This window comes from Phalaenopsis equestris, unplaced genomic scaffold (genome assembly GCF_001263595.1).
Source record: "Phalaenopsis equestris unplaced genomic scaffold, ASM126359v1 Scaffold000154, whole genome shotgun sequence".
Lineage (NCBI taxonomy): Eukaryota > Viridiplantae > Streptophyta > Magnoliopsida > Asparagales > Orchidaceae > Phalaenopsis > Phalaenopsis equestris.
The window spans coordinates 938,079-954,626 of NW_018164596.1; the positions used below are offsets into that span (position 1 = coordinate 938,079).

A 16,548-nucleotide genomic window follows, 5' to 3' on the forward strand; every position below is an offset into this window, starting at 1 on the left:
CTATGAAGATTTGAGCTTATTGTATAAAGAATGATCTTAATTTACTAGAACTAAATGAAAATATGACACTAAATAGGATGCAATGGAGAAAAAGGATTCATGTAGCCGACCCCACGTAGTGGGATTAAGGCTTTGTTGTTGTTGTTGTTGTGTATTTGTCATTTAAGGAGTCAAAAACAGCAAATCAGCAGCTGCTCTCTACAACAAGAGAAATCAGTCGACTTGTTTTTCGAAACAAGGAAAAGTCAAAATCAAAAGAACTCATCTACAGCGAGAAACAATACTTGAGGTACCTTCAGTAATTACCAAAATAATTCCTAAAACCTTTCTGCATCGGTTCTAATATTTTATAGAGGACTTCTCTCATAACAATAAAAAATGGCTGCAAACCACCAAGTATAACTGGGAATAAAAATCAAAAAATAAAATGAAAAAAATTAAAAGCAATTGTACTTGATCTAATTATTTATTTTGTTGATGTTTTAAAAAAATTATAAATTTCTAGGTCTCCATCACCGGCAAAGCCCGTCATAAATTTGAGCAAGCCTGTCCATGATGGACTTAGAGAGCCTCATTAGATTGGCTTAAATGGGATTGTACAGCACATTTAACACCCTTGAATCTAGGAAAAGTAAACTTAATATCTATCTGACATTAGCTATCCAGTTATTAGGTAAGTTCCAAAACATTAGTCCCCCCCCCCCCCCCCCCCCTCTCCTGATGACATTGTGTGTAAATATTAAATGTCATAAAAATTTCATTCCATATTGAACATCATTTAATAGTAAAGATAATGGACATAGTGGTATACCTCACTTTTAACTGAAGCTTTCTCATGCGTATACGATATTGTGTCATCTTGGTGAGACGCTGTTTTATTTTGTGTACAAGTAATCTAGGCCAGTATTGCTATCAAAAGCAAAAAAAGAACATATAAAAACCTTGGAGCAAACCAAGCATGCTTATCATGAACAGATCTGTAATGACGTACCAAATGTTTATCAATAGTCTCCAAAGCCTTCTCATAATTTCTGTGTAGCTTAACTCTTTCCTTGTTTGGCATATGAGCCCTTTCAATGGTTTTCATGTACAAGTAAAACACCCCTGCAAAAATATAATAAATAAACTATAAGCAACAATAAATTCTTGCAAAATTTTGGCATTGAGCAAAAGACATATACCACGACTGAAAACATTTTCTGAATGTCTTTCTTGCCTCCGAGTCCCACATAAGTGACACATGCAAATCACCCTTCAAGCTAAATTTTATTTACCGCAACTGCTCTCAACTCTTCAGGACTATACTAAGCATTTAACCCACACAACACCGACCTAAAATCTGTGGCAACTTTTAAATTCTCCATTCAATATTTTTTAAAGCTTCTGGCAATTTTTTATTTTTTTTTGAACTATTGTCATTTCTAATTTTCACACAGCAAACAAACCCTCAACGCTGCATTTACGTAAGTGCCGTATTCCAAGATCACCAAGTTAAAGGACATCTTTTACTGGCCTTGTCACCGGTATACAAAAGGAAAGCTTTATAGTCCTTGATAATTACATAAGAAAACAAAAATTATTAAAGATTGCGGGCAATTATTGGACGAAAACAAATGCCATTCAATCAAATAATCACTTGCAATAGAGTTTTGGAGGAAGGTTATATCCAAATTAAGGGCTCTTAACAGGAAGTTTCACAATGCTTTGGAGAAAAGGAAAAATATCTAACCTTCATAATAGTGCCAAATAAGAGCACAAAATAGTGATCAGAACAACCCCCAAAAATATGTAAATAATAATAATAATAATAAGATGGTAGAATAAATGTACATGCTATAAATATTAATTTCTTGAACAGTGTCGCTTTTGAAAGTACAGAATGTTGAATTCTGATATAAAGCACAAGGAAAGAGTAGATGGTATCAAAGCCTTTGAGTTTTGCCGTGAATTTAATTAAATTCCAGATCCATGTGCCTTCACCTAGGTTACAAAAGCTAGCTAGCAATGCTCTTAGATGCATTTCAAGAAATCCAATAGCTTAGGACGACATACGTAGATCATCCCAAGCCTACAACTAAACCAAAATCTAGCCATCATGCATTCAATACCATCCAATGCCATCTTTAAACCATTGTTATTCTCTTACCAAACTCTAGCCCAGTCTCAAAGGTGCCTACTGTTCCCAGTACAGAAATGCATGCAGGTTACATGAGACCACCATAGCCTAGCACCACCTCTGATCCATGATATTCATAACCAGACGCTTCAAGACATTTAGATATCCAAGAGAACCACTAAGTGCTGAGAGAGATCTATCAAATAGCAACAAGTCTTTATCACACTAAGTGGGGTCGGCTACATAAATCTTTATTCTCCATTGTGACAACATCATATTTTCATTTAATTCTAAAAAATTATGATCATTTTTTACACAACATGCCCAAATCTTTTTAGGTCTACCTATACATTTACTAATATAAGTCAAATCTAAAACATTTACTCCGCTAAGTGGATCATCACATGGTCAGCATTTAATGTGACCAAACAATCTAAGGCGACTCTCTATAATCTTGTATTGATACATCGGTGCCTATCGTTAGGGCAATTTTGTCTTTTGTGCGCCAAAGAGCAATTTAGACTTTTACCATTTATTATTGTTTAGTATAAATATGGCTAATATGTTTAGAGTTAGGGTTATGCATGAGATCGGGTCTTCAGATGGTAAGGATTTTGAAGAGATTTCCTACCTCTCGAATTGTAGGAATTGGAAAAGATCGTCTATCTCTGGAATTGTAGGAGCTTATCTTTGTATTTTACTTGAGTGTTTGATATTCTTGCAATAAATATTTGTTTCGCCTTAATTTTTACAGAGAATCTTATCAGAGAACTTAAAATATCTCTTCACAGCAACATTAGTTTATTTGAAGATGATGAAGATAAAAATTGATGCCTTACTAATGAAGCCTTAAAGTGCTTAGGTTGGTCAAAAAAGAACAAGGAAATTTTACTCTATTTTCTCTCCAAGTTATTAGATATGTAAGTGTAAGAACAAGAGAGAAGACGAGACATTTAAGAGAGGAAGAGAGCACTTGAAAATTTTGGCAAAGAATACTTTTTGGAGCAATAAATCATGCTTAAGAAAAAAAGGAGCATTAAAATTGCAGGAACGTTAATTAGGAAATTATTTGAAACTCAAATTTCAATTTAAGAGGGAAACAAATATGAAATTAATTTCAATTTCTAAGCCTTACATTTAATTGATGACATAACTAAATTTCCTTAATTTAAATGAATTAAGCCATCCCATCATTAATAAACTAATTTCTTTCATTTAATTAAATTAATTAAATAAAGAAGAAAGAATATAAAGAAGTCATTTAACTTTAAAGATATGAATATTAAAATTTTGAATTTCAACTAATTACATATTTGAAAATGATTTGAATATTTTCAAAAAATTATTTGAAATTCAATATTATGACAGTAATAAATTTCTTTTTAAATAATTTCCTTATATTCTTTCTTCTATATTCAATTTAATTGAATTGAATTGAATTAATTAATTTATTAATTATGGCATGGCTTGAGCGTCCCTCTTTTCATCCCTTCCTAAATTTTATTAAATAATTTAATCAACTAATTAAATAATTAAGGCAATATATAAATTGAAGGGAATTATTTAATTGAATTACATGATTTAATTTAATCAAATCAAATATAATCAAGAAACTTATGATTGGGCCGTACCTCTCCCTCTCTCTTAAATCAGTTTAATTGATTTAAACTGAAATAATCTAGTTATCAATTAATTATATAGATAATTCAAAAGTTAAAATTAATTTCATACTATTGCCCTCTTGAATTCAACTTTGAGCATCAAATAATTTTAAATTAAACTCCCTCCAATTTTAATAATTGAATATGTATTTAAGCGTGCTCTTTTGCTCTAAAAAAACTAAATTTTTAAGTTTCATCTCTTGATCACTTGAGAGTATACTCTCCTCTTCTATTTTTACACTCGAAACCCACTTAATTGGAGTGAAAAAAAGAAGAGAATATTTTTTTTTACTTGGTCAGCCTAAGCATTTTAAGGCTTCATTACAATGGCATCAAAACTAAAATTCATCATCTTCAAAAAAATCTAATGTTGCCTTAAAGATATAGGATATGTTTTTCATTTGAAGTTCTTAAGTAAGATTTCTTTTCAATTTTTCTTTTCATGATTTTCAGACTTAACTTCATATTGATCTTTGGTTGTTTAAATTTGAAAATCTCATCTTCAATGTATTTTAAATTTCATGGATAAATTTTGAAATGTATATTTAATATTATTTACATAATTCTTTTACTTTTAATTTGCACTTCATTTGAAATATTCTAAAATATAAAAAAGTAGTTATGAGTAAGTTTATCATTTATCATTTTGGCTTTATTAAGGATTGTGCAAGCTTGAAAGTGTGATTCCATTACAGTAACATTTCTGGTTTTATCTTTTATTATGAACTTATGGTGAAACTGTTTATCTTTTGGAGGAAAATATGTTGTTGTTGTACTTGTCCTTGGGAGAAAAGTACATGTGTGTGAATTTTGTCAAAATTTTGTGCTCACCTGTGAAGAGTATTATTTGTGATGTTTTTGTGCTCACCTAAGAATAATGCAAGTTTAATGGAGAATCCTAACTAGGGGGTCGCTAAACATGGGTGTGTAAGTCGAGAAGCTGAATCACATAAAAATTGTGTCTCTTTCGTTATTGCTTTGGTATTCTTTCCTTTAATACCTTGGAAAAAAAATAAAATAATTTACAACCTAGGCTTTCTACTGATTAAAATAAAATAAAATTTTAATTTTCAAAAGTTTTTTGATACAATCAATTCACCGCATACCAAAAAACTTAAATGAGTTCGAACAACTTTGAGAAATCTATAGGTAAGTGCTTGATGAGTGGCTGATCATAGGAAAAAAAATATTTAAACTAAAAAGGTTATTCAGACAAACAAAATGTCGGTTACAAAAGAAGGTATTATCTAAAGATAATTTTTTAGTAGAGAATTACAAAGTTGTGTAATGCTCAGCTTGGTGCCAATGAATCAAAATCATTGATAACAAAATATGTGCTAGTCAAAATGGTAATAAACTAGTAAAAACACATGTAAGAGAAAGTGGCAATAAAATATAAAAGAAAATGGAACCTTACAGAGGAATATGCATAACATTCCATGTAGGAATCAACGTTATCTAGGTCAGAAATGCCAAAAAGGGGATCGTTCCATATGATCCAATGATATGATTAGAAGTGAAAACAAAACTTAGTTTCTTGATAGCAAATTTTTTTTGAATCTAATATTAGTTAACAACTGGGGCATATTGGCATTCGAAAAAAAAAAACTTGTAAAAAAAAATCAAGATGAACAAAAAAAATGGGGCAGTGAAATCAAGATGAGCAAAAAATGGTGCAGGAGCTGAAGAGTAGGTTAAAGTCTCCTTGGCCAAAAACAATGGGATTGAAAAAAAGATGAACAGAAGATGATGCATTCAATGAACAAAATCAATACCATGTCAACTTTGAAATGCCCTCATTATTCACAGTTAATGTCAATTAATCAATTAAAATCCATATACAATTCCTTTGTCACATCTCAAAATACTGCATTGATGACCCAACTCTCAAAAAGAACCATGTTTCTAAAAGAACGGAAAAACAGAAAAACCATACTCTATTACATTGTTTATTCTTATGAAAACATCTTCAAGACATTAACATTTATCCAAAATTAAGGATCTAATATTCAATTTATGTTTGAAGATCATCATGTTCTCATAATAAAAAATAAAAAAACTAGGTAACATGCTAGAATGAGCTAATGAATTGTTATGGCTGATGCAAAAATGAAACCTAGTAACAAACCTATGTACTTCAACTCTAACAAGAAAACAAAAAAATACATACTGGTAAACATTCAACCATGAGCCCTTAGAACTAGTCATATCATAGTGATAAAAAGTTGCATTAATGCTTAACGCAAATGCATTGACCATAATCTAGGGGTCAACCAATGAAGAGCTATTTACTCTACTTATAACTCGATGGTAGAATTCTAATAACCTGCAGTAAACATAAATAGAAATTCATTCATGCAACCAAAGAGAGTACATAATTGCTTGCAAGAAAAGTAGTAAAGTTCCAAAGAGAGTACAACAACAACGACAAGCCTTTATCCCACTAAGTGGGGTCGGCTACATGAATCCTTTTTCTCCATTGTCCTATTGAGTGTCTATTTTCATTTAATTCTAATAAATTAAGATCAGTTTTTATATAATATGCCCAAGTCTTTTTAGGTCTACAACTGCCATTCCTACCAAAAGTCAAATCAAAAATATCTACTCTACTAATCAGATTATCAGATGGTCGACGTTTAATGTGACCAAATCATCTAAGATGACTCTCTCTAATCTTGTCTGCCACTAGAGCTACACCAAAACTTTAACGGATACATTGATTGTGCATTTTGTCAGTAAGCGCTTAGCCATTCATCCACCTAAGCATTTTCATCTCAACAACACTTAACTCAATTTTAAGCTTCTCTTTTAAAGGCCAACATTCTGCTCCATAAATCATTGCAGGTGTCACCACCATCTTATAAAATTTTCCTTCAAGTTCAAGCAGTACTTTTCTATTAGAAAATAGGCTCGATACATTCCTACATTACAACCAACCAGCTAGAATTCTACTACTAACATCCCCATCTATACCACCATCACTTTGAACATAGACCCAAGAATCACACCTTTTAATTATTTGATCACCCATAGTTCTAGAGAGAGCACACATTAAAAAACATAAAATTAGGCTTTATAATCGACTAAAGTGAAAACAATCAATACCATCATGATCGCGAATTGTTGCATAACGACTATTTGCAAGAGGGCATGAGCTCCGATTGCAAATTCCAGTGACATTATATGGATTCCGACAGAAATTTCCAGTAGTTATCCTGCACCAAGAACCAAACTTTAGCACGACATATAAGAAATTTCATAGATATAGGCTTAAGTTAAAATCATCAAGTACAAAAAATGATGATTAGTACTTGGCCATAAAGCTGCAGTGGTGGTGTCTAATGACATCCCATATGACGTCATCGTGCTGCATCTTGAAAACGCAGTCTTTTCACAGGCTATATTTTTTAAGCCTTTACTGAAGTCGGCAAAGCTCCTTTTTCCCTATTAAGTGCTGTTTGATCAAAGATTATTTAGATGTCAGCATTATCTGCTAAATACTTAGTATTTGATTCAATATTATTGCATTTAAATATAGATATGATTTACATCTATAATTGTTTTATTTCCTTGAATTCTAACACACCTCTGGTAAAATCACACCCTTTCTCAAAAATGTGCTTGTTGAAAAATTTGTTGAAAGTTTTTATCACAACAGCAGCTATTGTTTGGAAAATACAGCTCCCACAGTGTTATTTTTACATCAAAGATTGATTCATTATTTATTTAAGGTGTGCTACTAATGTTGTATGTAATCTAATGATCCTGAATTCCCTTGTTTTAGCTATAGTTCACATTCATTAAAAATATTCTTGAAAGTTCATTAAAAATTTTCAAGTGAAGCTACATGTAATCAATCGAATATTTTGTTGAATGATTTGAAGTTACCATAAATTTTACTTTTCCCTTGTACAAATGATGGCAGAAAAGTACAATGCCGTAACTTTATAACTTTCAGCAAAATTTTCGCTTCAATTCGTCTCATATAGCAAACACTGTTTGGTAGCTGGATTAAGCAAGATCTAAATTTAATCCAGCCAAACAATAAAAATCGCAGACTTAAATCCTACAGAATTATAAATAAATCCGGTTTCTCCCTCGTTGTACCTCAAATCCCAGAATTACTAAAACCGGGCTTTTGATAGATCCGCGGCGCACTTTCACCAGTGAGCAAACTTCAAGAACTATTCTCTTCACACGCCGCAGGTACCGTCGATGCCTCTAATTACAAACGCATGCTCTCCTCAAAAGCTGTCGGTCCCGTCAATGCCTGCCCCCAACGAGCACCAGTCTTCACCTTGACACGCCGCCGATCCGGTCAATGCTTCGGGGCAGTTTGGTAGCCGGTTTTAAGAATGATTTAAGCTAAATCCTGCCAGACGGCAAAAAATGCCTACGTAAATCCTGAGCTCCCGTAAATCCCAAAATGGCGACGATGCGCAATAAATCCGGAATTTAAAAAATCCTGTGAATCGGCGGATTTAGTAAACCCGGGACGAGTCAAGAGAGAAAATGGCGCGAACAGGCTCACCTTCCTCAATGATTTCTGGTACGAGCTGAGAGACAGGATGAGGAAGATTGGAGTTTCGGTAGTCTCTGTAAGCCGCGATCCCGTCTTTTCCTTCCTAGCTTCGTTCACGAAGGCGGTCGTTTTGGGCGAAACCAGGAGAGGGGTGACGAAAATTAGGGTTTTGGACATCTCAAATTAAAAATCACGTGAGTGTTTCGGGCAGCGAGGGGAGGAGGGAGATAAGTATGTGATTTTAATTTATTATTATTATTATTATTTAAATTCATTTTATTAATTTAATTGATTAATAACTGATAATTAATTTATATATTATCAAATTTATTATAATTAAATTAGTTTACATGTAATTTTGATAATTAATGAATTAACTAATAAATTTATTTTAACATTTAAATTATTTAATAAAATTCTTAATAATTCTAAATTTATATAATTAATAATTAACTAATACTAAATTTTTACTTGACATGTAAATGGTTTACACAAAAATTTATTAATTATTAATTTACATAACTAAGTATTAATTAATGCAAATGTCCTTTTTTATACACTTTGAAGTTTTGGAGAGTCATTTGTATTTTTTTAGTTTAATCTTTATCTTTGGATATTTAATAAATTCTGATAAATTAAATTAAATTATTCTAAAGTGCCAAATAATTTTTCAGGATTTATCAGACTTTATTTATTAACATATCAAACAGTTTTCAAAATCTAACCACCTCAAAATTTGATAAATCCAAATTTACAAGATTTACTTTATCCTATTTAAATTAAAACCTACTTACAATCAAATAGTTTTGGGTATTAGGGCAGGAGCGGTCAGATAAATCAAATATTGGGCATTTACATACATATTACCTACTTCTTATATATTTGCATATCTAACATATATACTTTGCTTTTTATACTTATATCACCCAAATATTTCATATCACACAAGAGTAACGTTATTTTCATTTTTAAAATGTGAAATATACATTTTCATGCAAGCTAAGTTGGTATGCATTTAAAAATTTGAAGTTTAAACATTAGGAATTGAGTAGCATGTTTGTAAATCTTCCTAAAAAATATAATAGCATTACTATTTACGACATTTCCATGCAAGCCACATATTTTTATGTATTTACATATATTTATAAAATATATTTTTATAATCATATGCATAACACTCAAATTTAAAAAAAAACAAAAATATCACTCACTTATTTTAAAAGTGAAAAATTACTTTTTTTATGTATGTATGTATGTCTGTACACACACACACACACATAATTTTAAGACACACACATAATTTTAAGTATTATATATATCAATGCATAAGAATTATGTGATATATATTTAGATTATTTTTTTTTTAGTTTATTGCAGTAATTTATAGTAAATATAACAACCTTTCATTAACTTAATTTTGATTGTCATTAATCAATCAAATGAATGAATCAGTATGTATATAGGTTAAGTTAATTAGTAATATTTAATATTCATGTTGTTAAATTATACTAGTTATGCTTTAATGTGTCTACTTAAGATGGGTGTGGGCCAAATAGATATGAAAAGATACCATAAGCATATAAATTGTTAAATATTGGAATAAGTAGTTTATTAGAATTTATTTTGATTTAATATATACCAAATAATTCTTAAAATTTAACCCTTATGGTATTTATTAAATTTGGATTTTTTTCCCTTATGGTATTTATTAAATTTGGATTTTTTTTTTACATATTAAATCCTAATTTAGTTAAAATCTTGCTTGAAACAAAACAACCCCCAAGATTTTTACATCATATAAGGAAATCTCTCATGTTTTCTTTCATTAATAAGAGACATTGTGAATATCAGTTTAAAAGCCATAAATAACAAGTATTGGAATTAAAAAAATGGATACCATGAAAAATAGGTGGAGATTTTGTTTTATGAAGTGGAGTCAATAAAGTCGTGTCAAGAGGTTCCACCCCGAAACTTCATGTTGTGGGATGTTGAATTTTGATTATAAATATATGACTCATATGTGACTTCAGTAATTTTAATGGTAGGAATGAATGATTTTCTCAAATTCATAAGGCCAAATTATCAAACCTCATTTTCTAAATTATTAATATGGCCTTAAGTTATAGATTTTAATGGTGACTAAGATTTTAAGTAAATTGAAAAAAAAAAAATTATGCATTAATTAAAATTATTATTTTATATTAATATTTTTAATATTATTAGTACTTTTAATGTAAGAAGTTGTATTGCTCAATTTTTTTTTAATTATTACATGCAATTATTTTTCCACCTATTTCAAAACATATGCAGGCCAAATAGTTTTTAAGCTCTAGGATCTTCAAAAGCAACTAATTGGATTAACTCGATAAAACTGTAGGACATGGTCGCTCAATGCAATATCATACCCTAATGATTTTTCTTATCAATTTAATTTAACCTTCACTTTGAGTCAAGGCTTTTAGTTATTACTTCAAAGTTGTTATATGTTGCCTCGTAAGGATTATTCATTTGAAATTCTCCTCTGTAAGTTTCTGTGATTTAGAAGTTCGTACAGACAAATGACTCTTTTGGTTAATTGCATTCCTCACAAATAATCTCTCAATGTCATCTTCATTAAATGTCTTCTAATCAGTTTGCATCATGGTACTCATCAATCAAATAATGATTAGTGGCTTCATTTTATAATTATTTCATACATGTGTTGACTATAATCCCATCTCAAAAAATGGTTGACACCTCATTATCCAACTCAATTTGCCATTGGCAATTTCCTTTCAATGCCCCAACTTTCAACCTCTTCTCCAAAATTATAACTAAAACCTATTGTTAAAGGTTTGTTAGCACCCTCTTTGCTAGCTCCAATCAATCTATGATATTTTTGGCCAATGTATTAGCAATATTCATATGAATTATCTTTTGATTAACGTCCTAAGTTAGCATCCAATTGCTCCCATACTGAATCTTCTAATGTTGTAAATAGTTGAACAAAGCTTTTCTAGTTTAGGTCTTTATAAGTTTCACCAAGGTTATTAAATTATAGATCAATAGGCTAATGCTGGTGATAATGGATGTGGGTTTTTATATTTTTAAGGAAATTTAGTAGGATGTACAAGCTATTAATTCTTGAAAATAGTGAAACCTAGAATGTATCATGGTAATCTAACTTTTGTGGATCACTAAAGGCCTAGATATTTTCTAGAGTATGGTACTTTTAGCTAGAGAGTTGGGATTCGTAAGGAGATGATATAGTCATATTAGAGTTTAAAAAGTGATAAGAGGCCAAGAGGTAGTGAACCTTAAGAGGTGTTTGGCTGCACTCAAGATTTACGTTTAATACGATGTAGTAAATCCGATAAATTCAATTTTATCAAATACATATAATTTTAAATCCATAATAGTGTTTGGTTCAGTTGAGGTTAAATCTAATTAAAATTGTTAGACATGGTTGGCATTTTTTTCAAGTTCTATTTACATCAAAAAATAAATGGAAGGGAAAGCAAAATAACATGAATCTTGTTTAAATTATGCTAGCAAGCAATCCCTTAGATTTCCTATTTCATTATGGTATTGATGTTTGTGTTGAGGGGTTGAAAAATAAACTATAAAAATGAATATGTATTGCTTTTATATTACGTAATGATAATGGCATTAAATTAATTTAATCTAGCCATAATTTACTGTTCTCAAGCACTAAGTCAAAAAGAGGCAAAAGAGCATAGTGTTACTTCTAATACTTCGTTCTAGTAAAAAAAATATTTATTCTTATGTAAGGAGTACATTAAATAATATTGATTAGTTTGAGCATGAAAAAACACAAACTTCTATAAATAAATGGAGGGTTCAATTAATGTAGTAGGTAGTTGATGGTTATAAGGACAGGTTGCATGATTTGTTCTCTATTTAAGTGAAGTGAGGTGTACCGGCCCTTGGTAAGTTATGTATAACATAAATCCATCAATGAACATCTATTTGACATTGTATATGGATGAAGGAGTCACAATGAAAACTTCCACTAATTTAAATGTAAATTTGGTTTATTAGTTGAGCACTATTATTATTGTCATATCAAATGTTTTTAAATTTAGATTTGCTTTTATTTATGGATAATCATCCCCTTAATCATTTAAGGGTTCATGTTGTACCTTTACATTGCTTTACGTGCCATGATACACTATATAAATAACATAGCAAAAAGTTGAACATTAATTATCTTAACTATAATATAACACATAAAAGAATTAAAGCACAACCAATCATTAATAATAAATAAGAACATCATAGCCATTACTCATTTTAAATCCTTCTCAATGATTTTGTAAGTTCATTTTATTACACAATCATGCATCAACTCCACCAACCTAGAAGAAGTATTTAGCAAGTTTATTGTAGTAAAAGTTTATTTTTTTGTTACAATTGATATTAAAGATCCTAAAAGTGGTAGGGTATTATACAGTACAACCTCTTGTCCAGGTTCAAAATCTTACCTAAAAAACCTTTAATTGTGCCACTTTTTCATTTTCTTTTTATAAATTCTAGCATTTTCATAAAATTCTTATTTAATTTCATTGAGCTCATTTAACTGTAATAATCTTTTCTCACCAGTATCTTTCATATTATTATTGAACTTTTTAACAACCCAATATGTTTTATGTTCTAATTCTACTAGTAAGTGACAAGCTTTGCTAAATATGAGCCTATATAGAGACATTCATATAGATGTTTTATCCTATAGGCACATAATACATAATTTAATCATAAAGACTAATCCTTTCAATTAGATTTAACAGTTTCTCTTAACATCCTTTTGATCTCTCTGCTAGATACCTCTGTTAAACTGCTTAATTAAGGATGATAAGCCATGAAAATTCTATGTTTAATTTCATACTTACTAACTAATGTCTCAATTTTTCTATTCCTAAACTGGCTCCTCCGTCACTAATGATCACTCTAGGCATATCAAATATACTAAAGATATTCTTTTTTAAGAAATTTGCTACACTTTGAGCATTATAATTTGGAAGTGCGTTGCCTCAATCAATTTTGAGACATAGTTCACAACTATCAAAATAAATAAATTCTCTAACGATGGTACAAAGGGACCCATAAAGTCTAAAAACCAAACATAAAAAATTTCAATCTCCAAAGTAAATTTAAGGAGCATTTTATCATGTTTAGAAATATTGTCCACTCTCTGACATCTATCACAAGATTTAATATATTTTGTCACATCTCTAAAAAAAGTAGGCTAATAAATTCATATTGCAAGAGCTTAAAAGCAGTTTTATTAACTCTAAAATGTCCCCCAAATTCAGAATCATGGCATTTCTTAATAATTTCAATGTTTTCTTCTATGAGTATACATCTCCTAACAGCCCGATCCTTACATTTTTTATAAATGTATGGGTTGTCCCAGAAGTAATATCTGACATCATGGATGATGCCATGTAAGACCATAGAGCATAATATCACTAAATATAAAATTTATTATGTCATCATAATACGGAATATGCCATTTAGTAATGACAAACATTTGCTCATTAGGAAAATTCACATTGATCTCATCTTTATAATCACATGAATTCCCCTGATCTAGTTTTAATAAATGGCCTGCTACTTGATTCTCAGTACCCTTTCTATACACCACTTTGATATCAAATTCTTGTATCAAAAGGACTCATCTAATTAGTCTCAGTTTGACATTCTTTTTTGACATCAGATATCTAATAGTAGAATGGTCAGTATAAATAATACATTTATTTCCAATCAAAGAGAACCTAAATTTATCAAAAACATATATTATAGTCAATAGCTACTTCTTAGTAGTTAGATAATTAATTTGAGCTTCATTCAAAATTTTATTGGTATAATATATAGCTCTAAACATCTTATTGTGTTGTTGTCCTAACATTGCCACGATAGCATAGTCATTTACTTGACACATTAACTCAAATGGTTTCCCTCAATCAGGTGAAACAATAATAAAAGCAGTGGCTAACTTCTCTTTTAAAGTATTAAAGGCATTTAGTCATTCATAGTCAAAATCAAATGGAGTGTCCTTTTATGAGGGATGGCATAAAGATTAGGTGATTTTAAAAAAATCCTTAATATATCGCTTATAGAATCCAACATGAGCCAAAAAACTTCTAACCCCTCTCACAGTAGTAGGTGAAGGCAGTTTTTCAATAACTTGAACTTTTGTTGGGTCCACTTCCGTGCCTCTTTTAGATATTTTATGTCCTAACGCAATAACTTCAGACACCATGAATTGACACTTTTCCCAATTGAGAACAAGGTTAGTCTCTTCACAGCATTTCAACACCTTCGTTAAATGATTCAAACAAGAGTTAAATGAAGGGCCAAACATTGAAAAATCATCCATAAAAACTTTTATTCCCTTCTTAGATAGGTCCCAAAAAATATACATTATACACCACAAAAACGTAGCAGGTGTGTTACAAAGCCCAAATGACATTCTTCAAAAAGAAAGGTCTCATAAGAACTTATGAATTTTGTCTTATCTTGGTCCTCAGGAGAAACAGGTATCTAATGATACCCAATATATCTGTCTAAAAAGAAAAAAATATGAATGACCAGCTAGCCTTATCCAACATCTGATCCAGAAAAGATAAAGGAAATTGATCTTTCCTAGTGACATAATTTAATTTCCTATAATCTATACATATACGACACCCAGTGGCATCTCTAGTTGAAATTAATTCATTATGTTCATTTACAGACACTGTCACTCTCCTTTCTTAGGAACACGGTGAATATGACTAACCCATACAATATTTAATATAGGATAGATAATACCTGATCAATCATTTTAATAGTTTCTTTTTAACAACTTCTTCAATAGTAAGGTTTAATCTCCTTTGAGGATATGTCCTAATTTTATGATTATTTTCCATCAGAATCATATGCATACATAAAGTGGTACTAATCTTCTTTATATCTTTTAAGGTCCATTCTATAGCTTTCTTATAATTTCTTAGAATAGCCATTAATGTCTCCTCTCGCAAATGAGTCAAATCTAAGGATATATTAACTGGCAATGTAGATGACTTCCCCTAGTCAGCATATTTTAGATATTTGGGAAGCACCTTCATCTCAAGTTCAGTGGCTTCCTCAATATAAAAAATAGAGAATCTCAAGTTCAGAATCACTAAATCTAGAATTTCAAACCTCTCCCGAATAATTTTTTAATTCTCTCTACCAATAGAATAGATTCTAAAGATTTTTCTTCATTCAATTATGGCTCTACTATTTTTTCTGCACAATTCTCTCAAAAATGGCTACTACACAAATAATTAATTAAATCCATTAAAAAACATGCGTCGTCATTTCTTTCAGAAGGATGCTTCATAGATTTTAATACATTAAATGTAACCTCTTGATCATTTACCCTCATAGTTAGTTCACCTTTTTGCACACCTTGGCTCATCTAGTGGCTAGGAAAGGTCGGCCTAATATTATGAGAATTTCTTTATATTTCTCCATATCTAAAATAATGAAATCAACATAAAAGATAAATTTTTCCACCTTTACGAGAACCTCTTCTATCACCCCCCCCTGGATAAGTGATTGATATCGATCAACTAATTGAAGGGTCACAGAAGTATGAGACACCTCTCCTAATTCTAACATTTTGAAAATAGACAGCGGAATAAGGTTTATACTAGCTCCAAGATCATATAATGTTTTGTCATAAAATTTATCTTCTATTGTACAAGGGATAGCAAAGCTCCCATATCCTTAAGCTTCTGAGAAAGCTTCTTCTAAATGATGACACTGCACTCCTCACTGAGTGCTACTGTCTCATAATTTTCAAACTTCCTCTTCCTATTAAGAATGTCTTTCATGAACTTTACATAACTGGGCATTAGCTTCAGAGAGCCTCGGCAAAAATAATATTAATAGTCAGCTTCTTAAATGCTTCCAAAAGCCTAGAAAATTGTTGATCCAATTTTTGTTTCTAGAGTTTTTGAGGAATTGGAGGTGGTGGGTTTTATAAATTAATCTTAGTTGGTGACACTGTTTTTCTAAGTCTTTAAAAATATCTTCCATATCTTTTTTAGGTTTTACAATCTCCTTTTCAATTTCAACATCTTTCCAAACTACATCCTGCAATTCTCTATCACTCCTTAACTTAACAGCTTTATCATGCTCACCAGTTTTCTCCTTAGGATTCATCTCAGAGTTGTTAGAAAGAATTTCTTGGGGTCTATTACTAAGTGAATTAGCAATCT

General features: G+C 30.5%; 1 protein-coding gene across 1 annotated transcript in view; it reads right to left on the reverse strand.

The window, feature by feature from the left end:
* The window catches only part of LOC110021955 (protein MAK16 homolog), a 24,998-nt gene extending 16,506 nt beyond the window's left edge, over positions 1-8,492 (reverse strand). The window contains exons 1-6 of the mRNA XM_020720689.1: positions 8,309-8,492; positions 7,885-8,149; positions 7,089-7,231; positions 6,883-6,992; positions 992-1,104; positions 812-909 (exon numbers count right to left, since the gene is read on the reverse strand). Of these exons, the coding sequence (XP_020576348.1) occupies positions 812-909; positions 992-1,104; positions 6,883-6,992; positions 7,089-7,150 (383 nt within the window). The 5' untranslated portion in view covers positions 7,151-7,231; positions 7,885-8,149; positions 8,309-8,492. The remainder of the gene's footprint in view (positions 1-811; positions 910-991; positions 1,105-6,882; positions 6,993-7,088; positions 7,232-7,884; positions 8,150-8,308) is intronic.
* Positions 8,493-16,548: the final 8,056 nt, after the last annotated feature.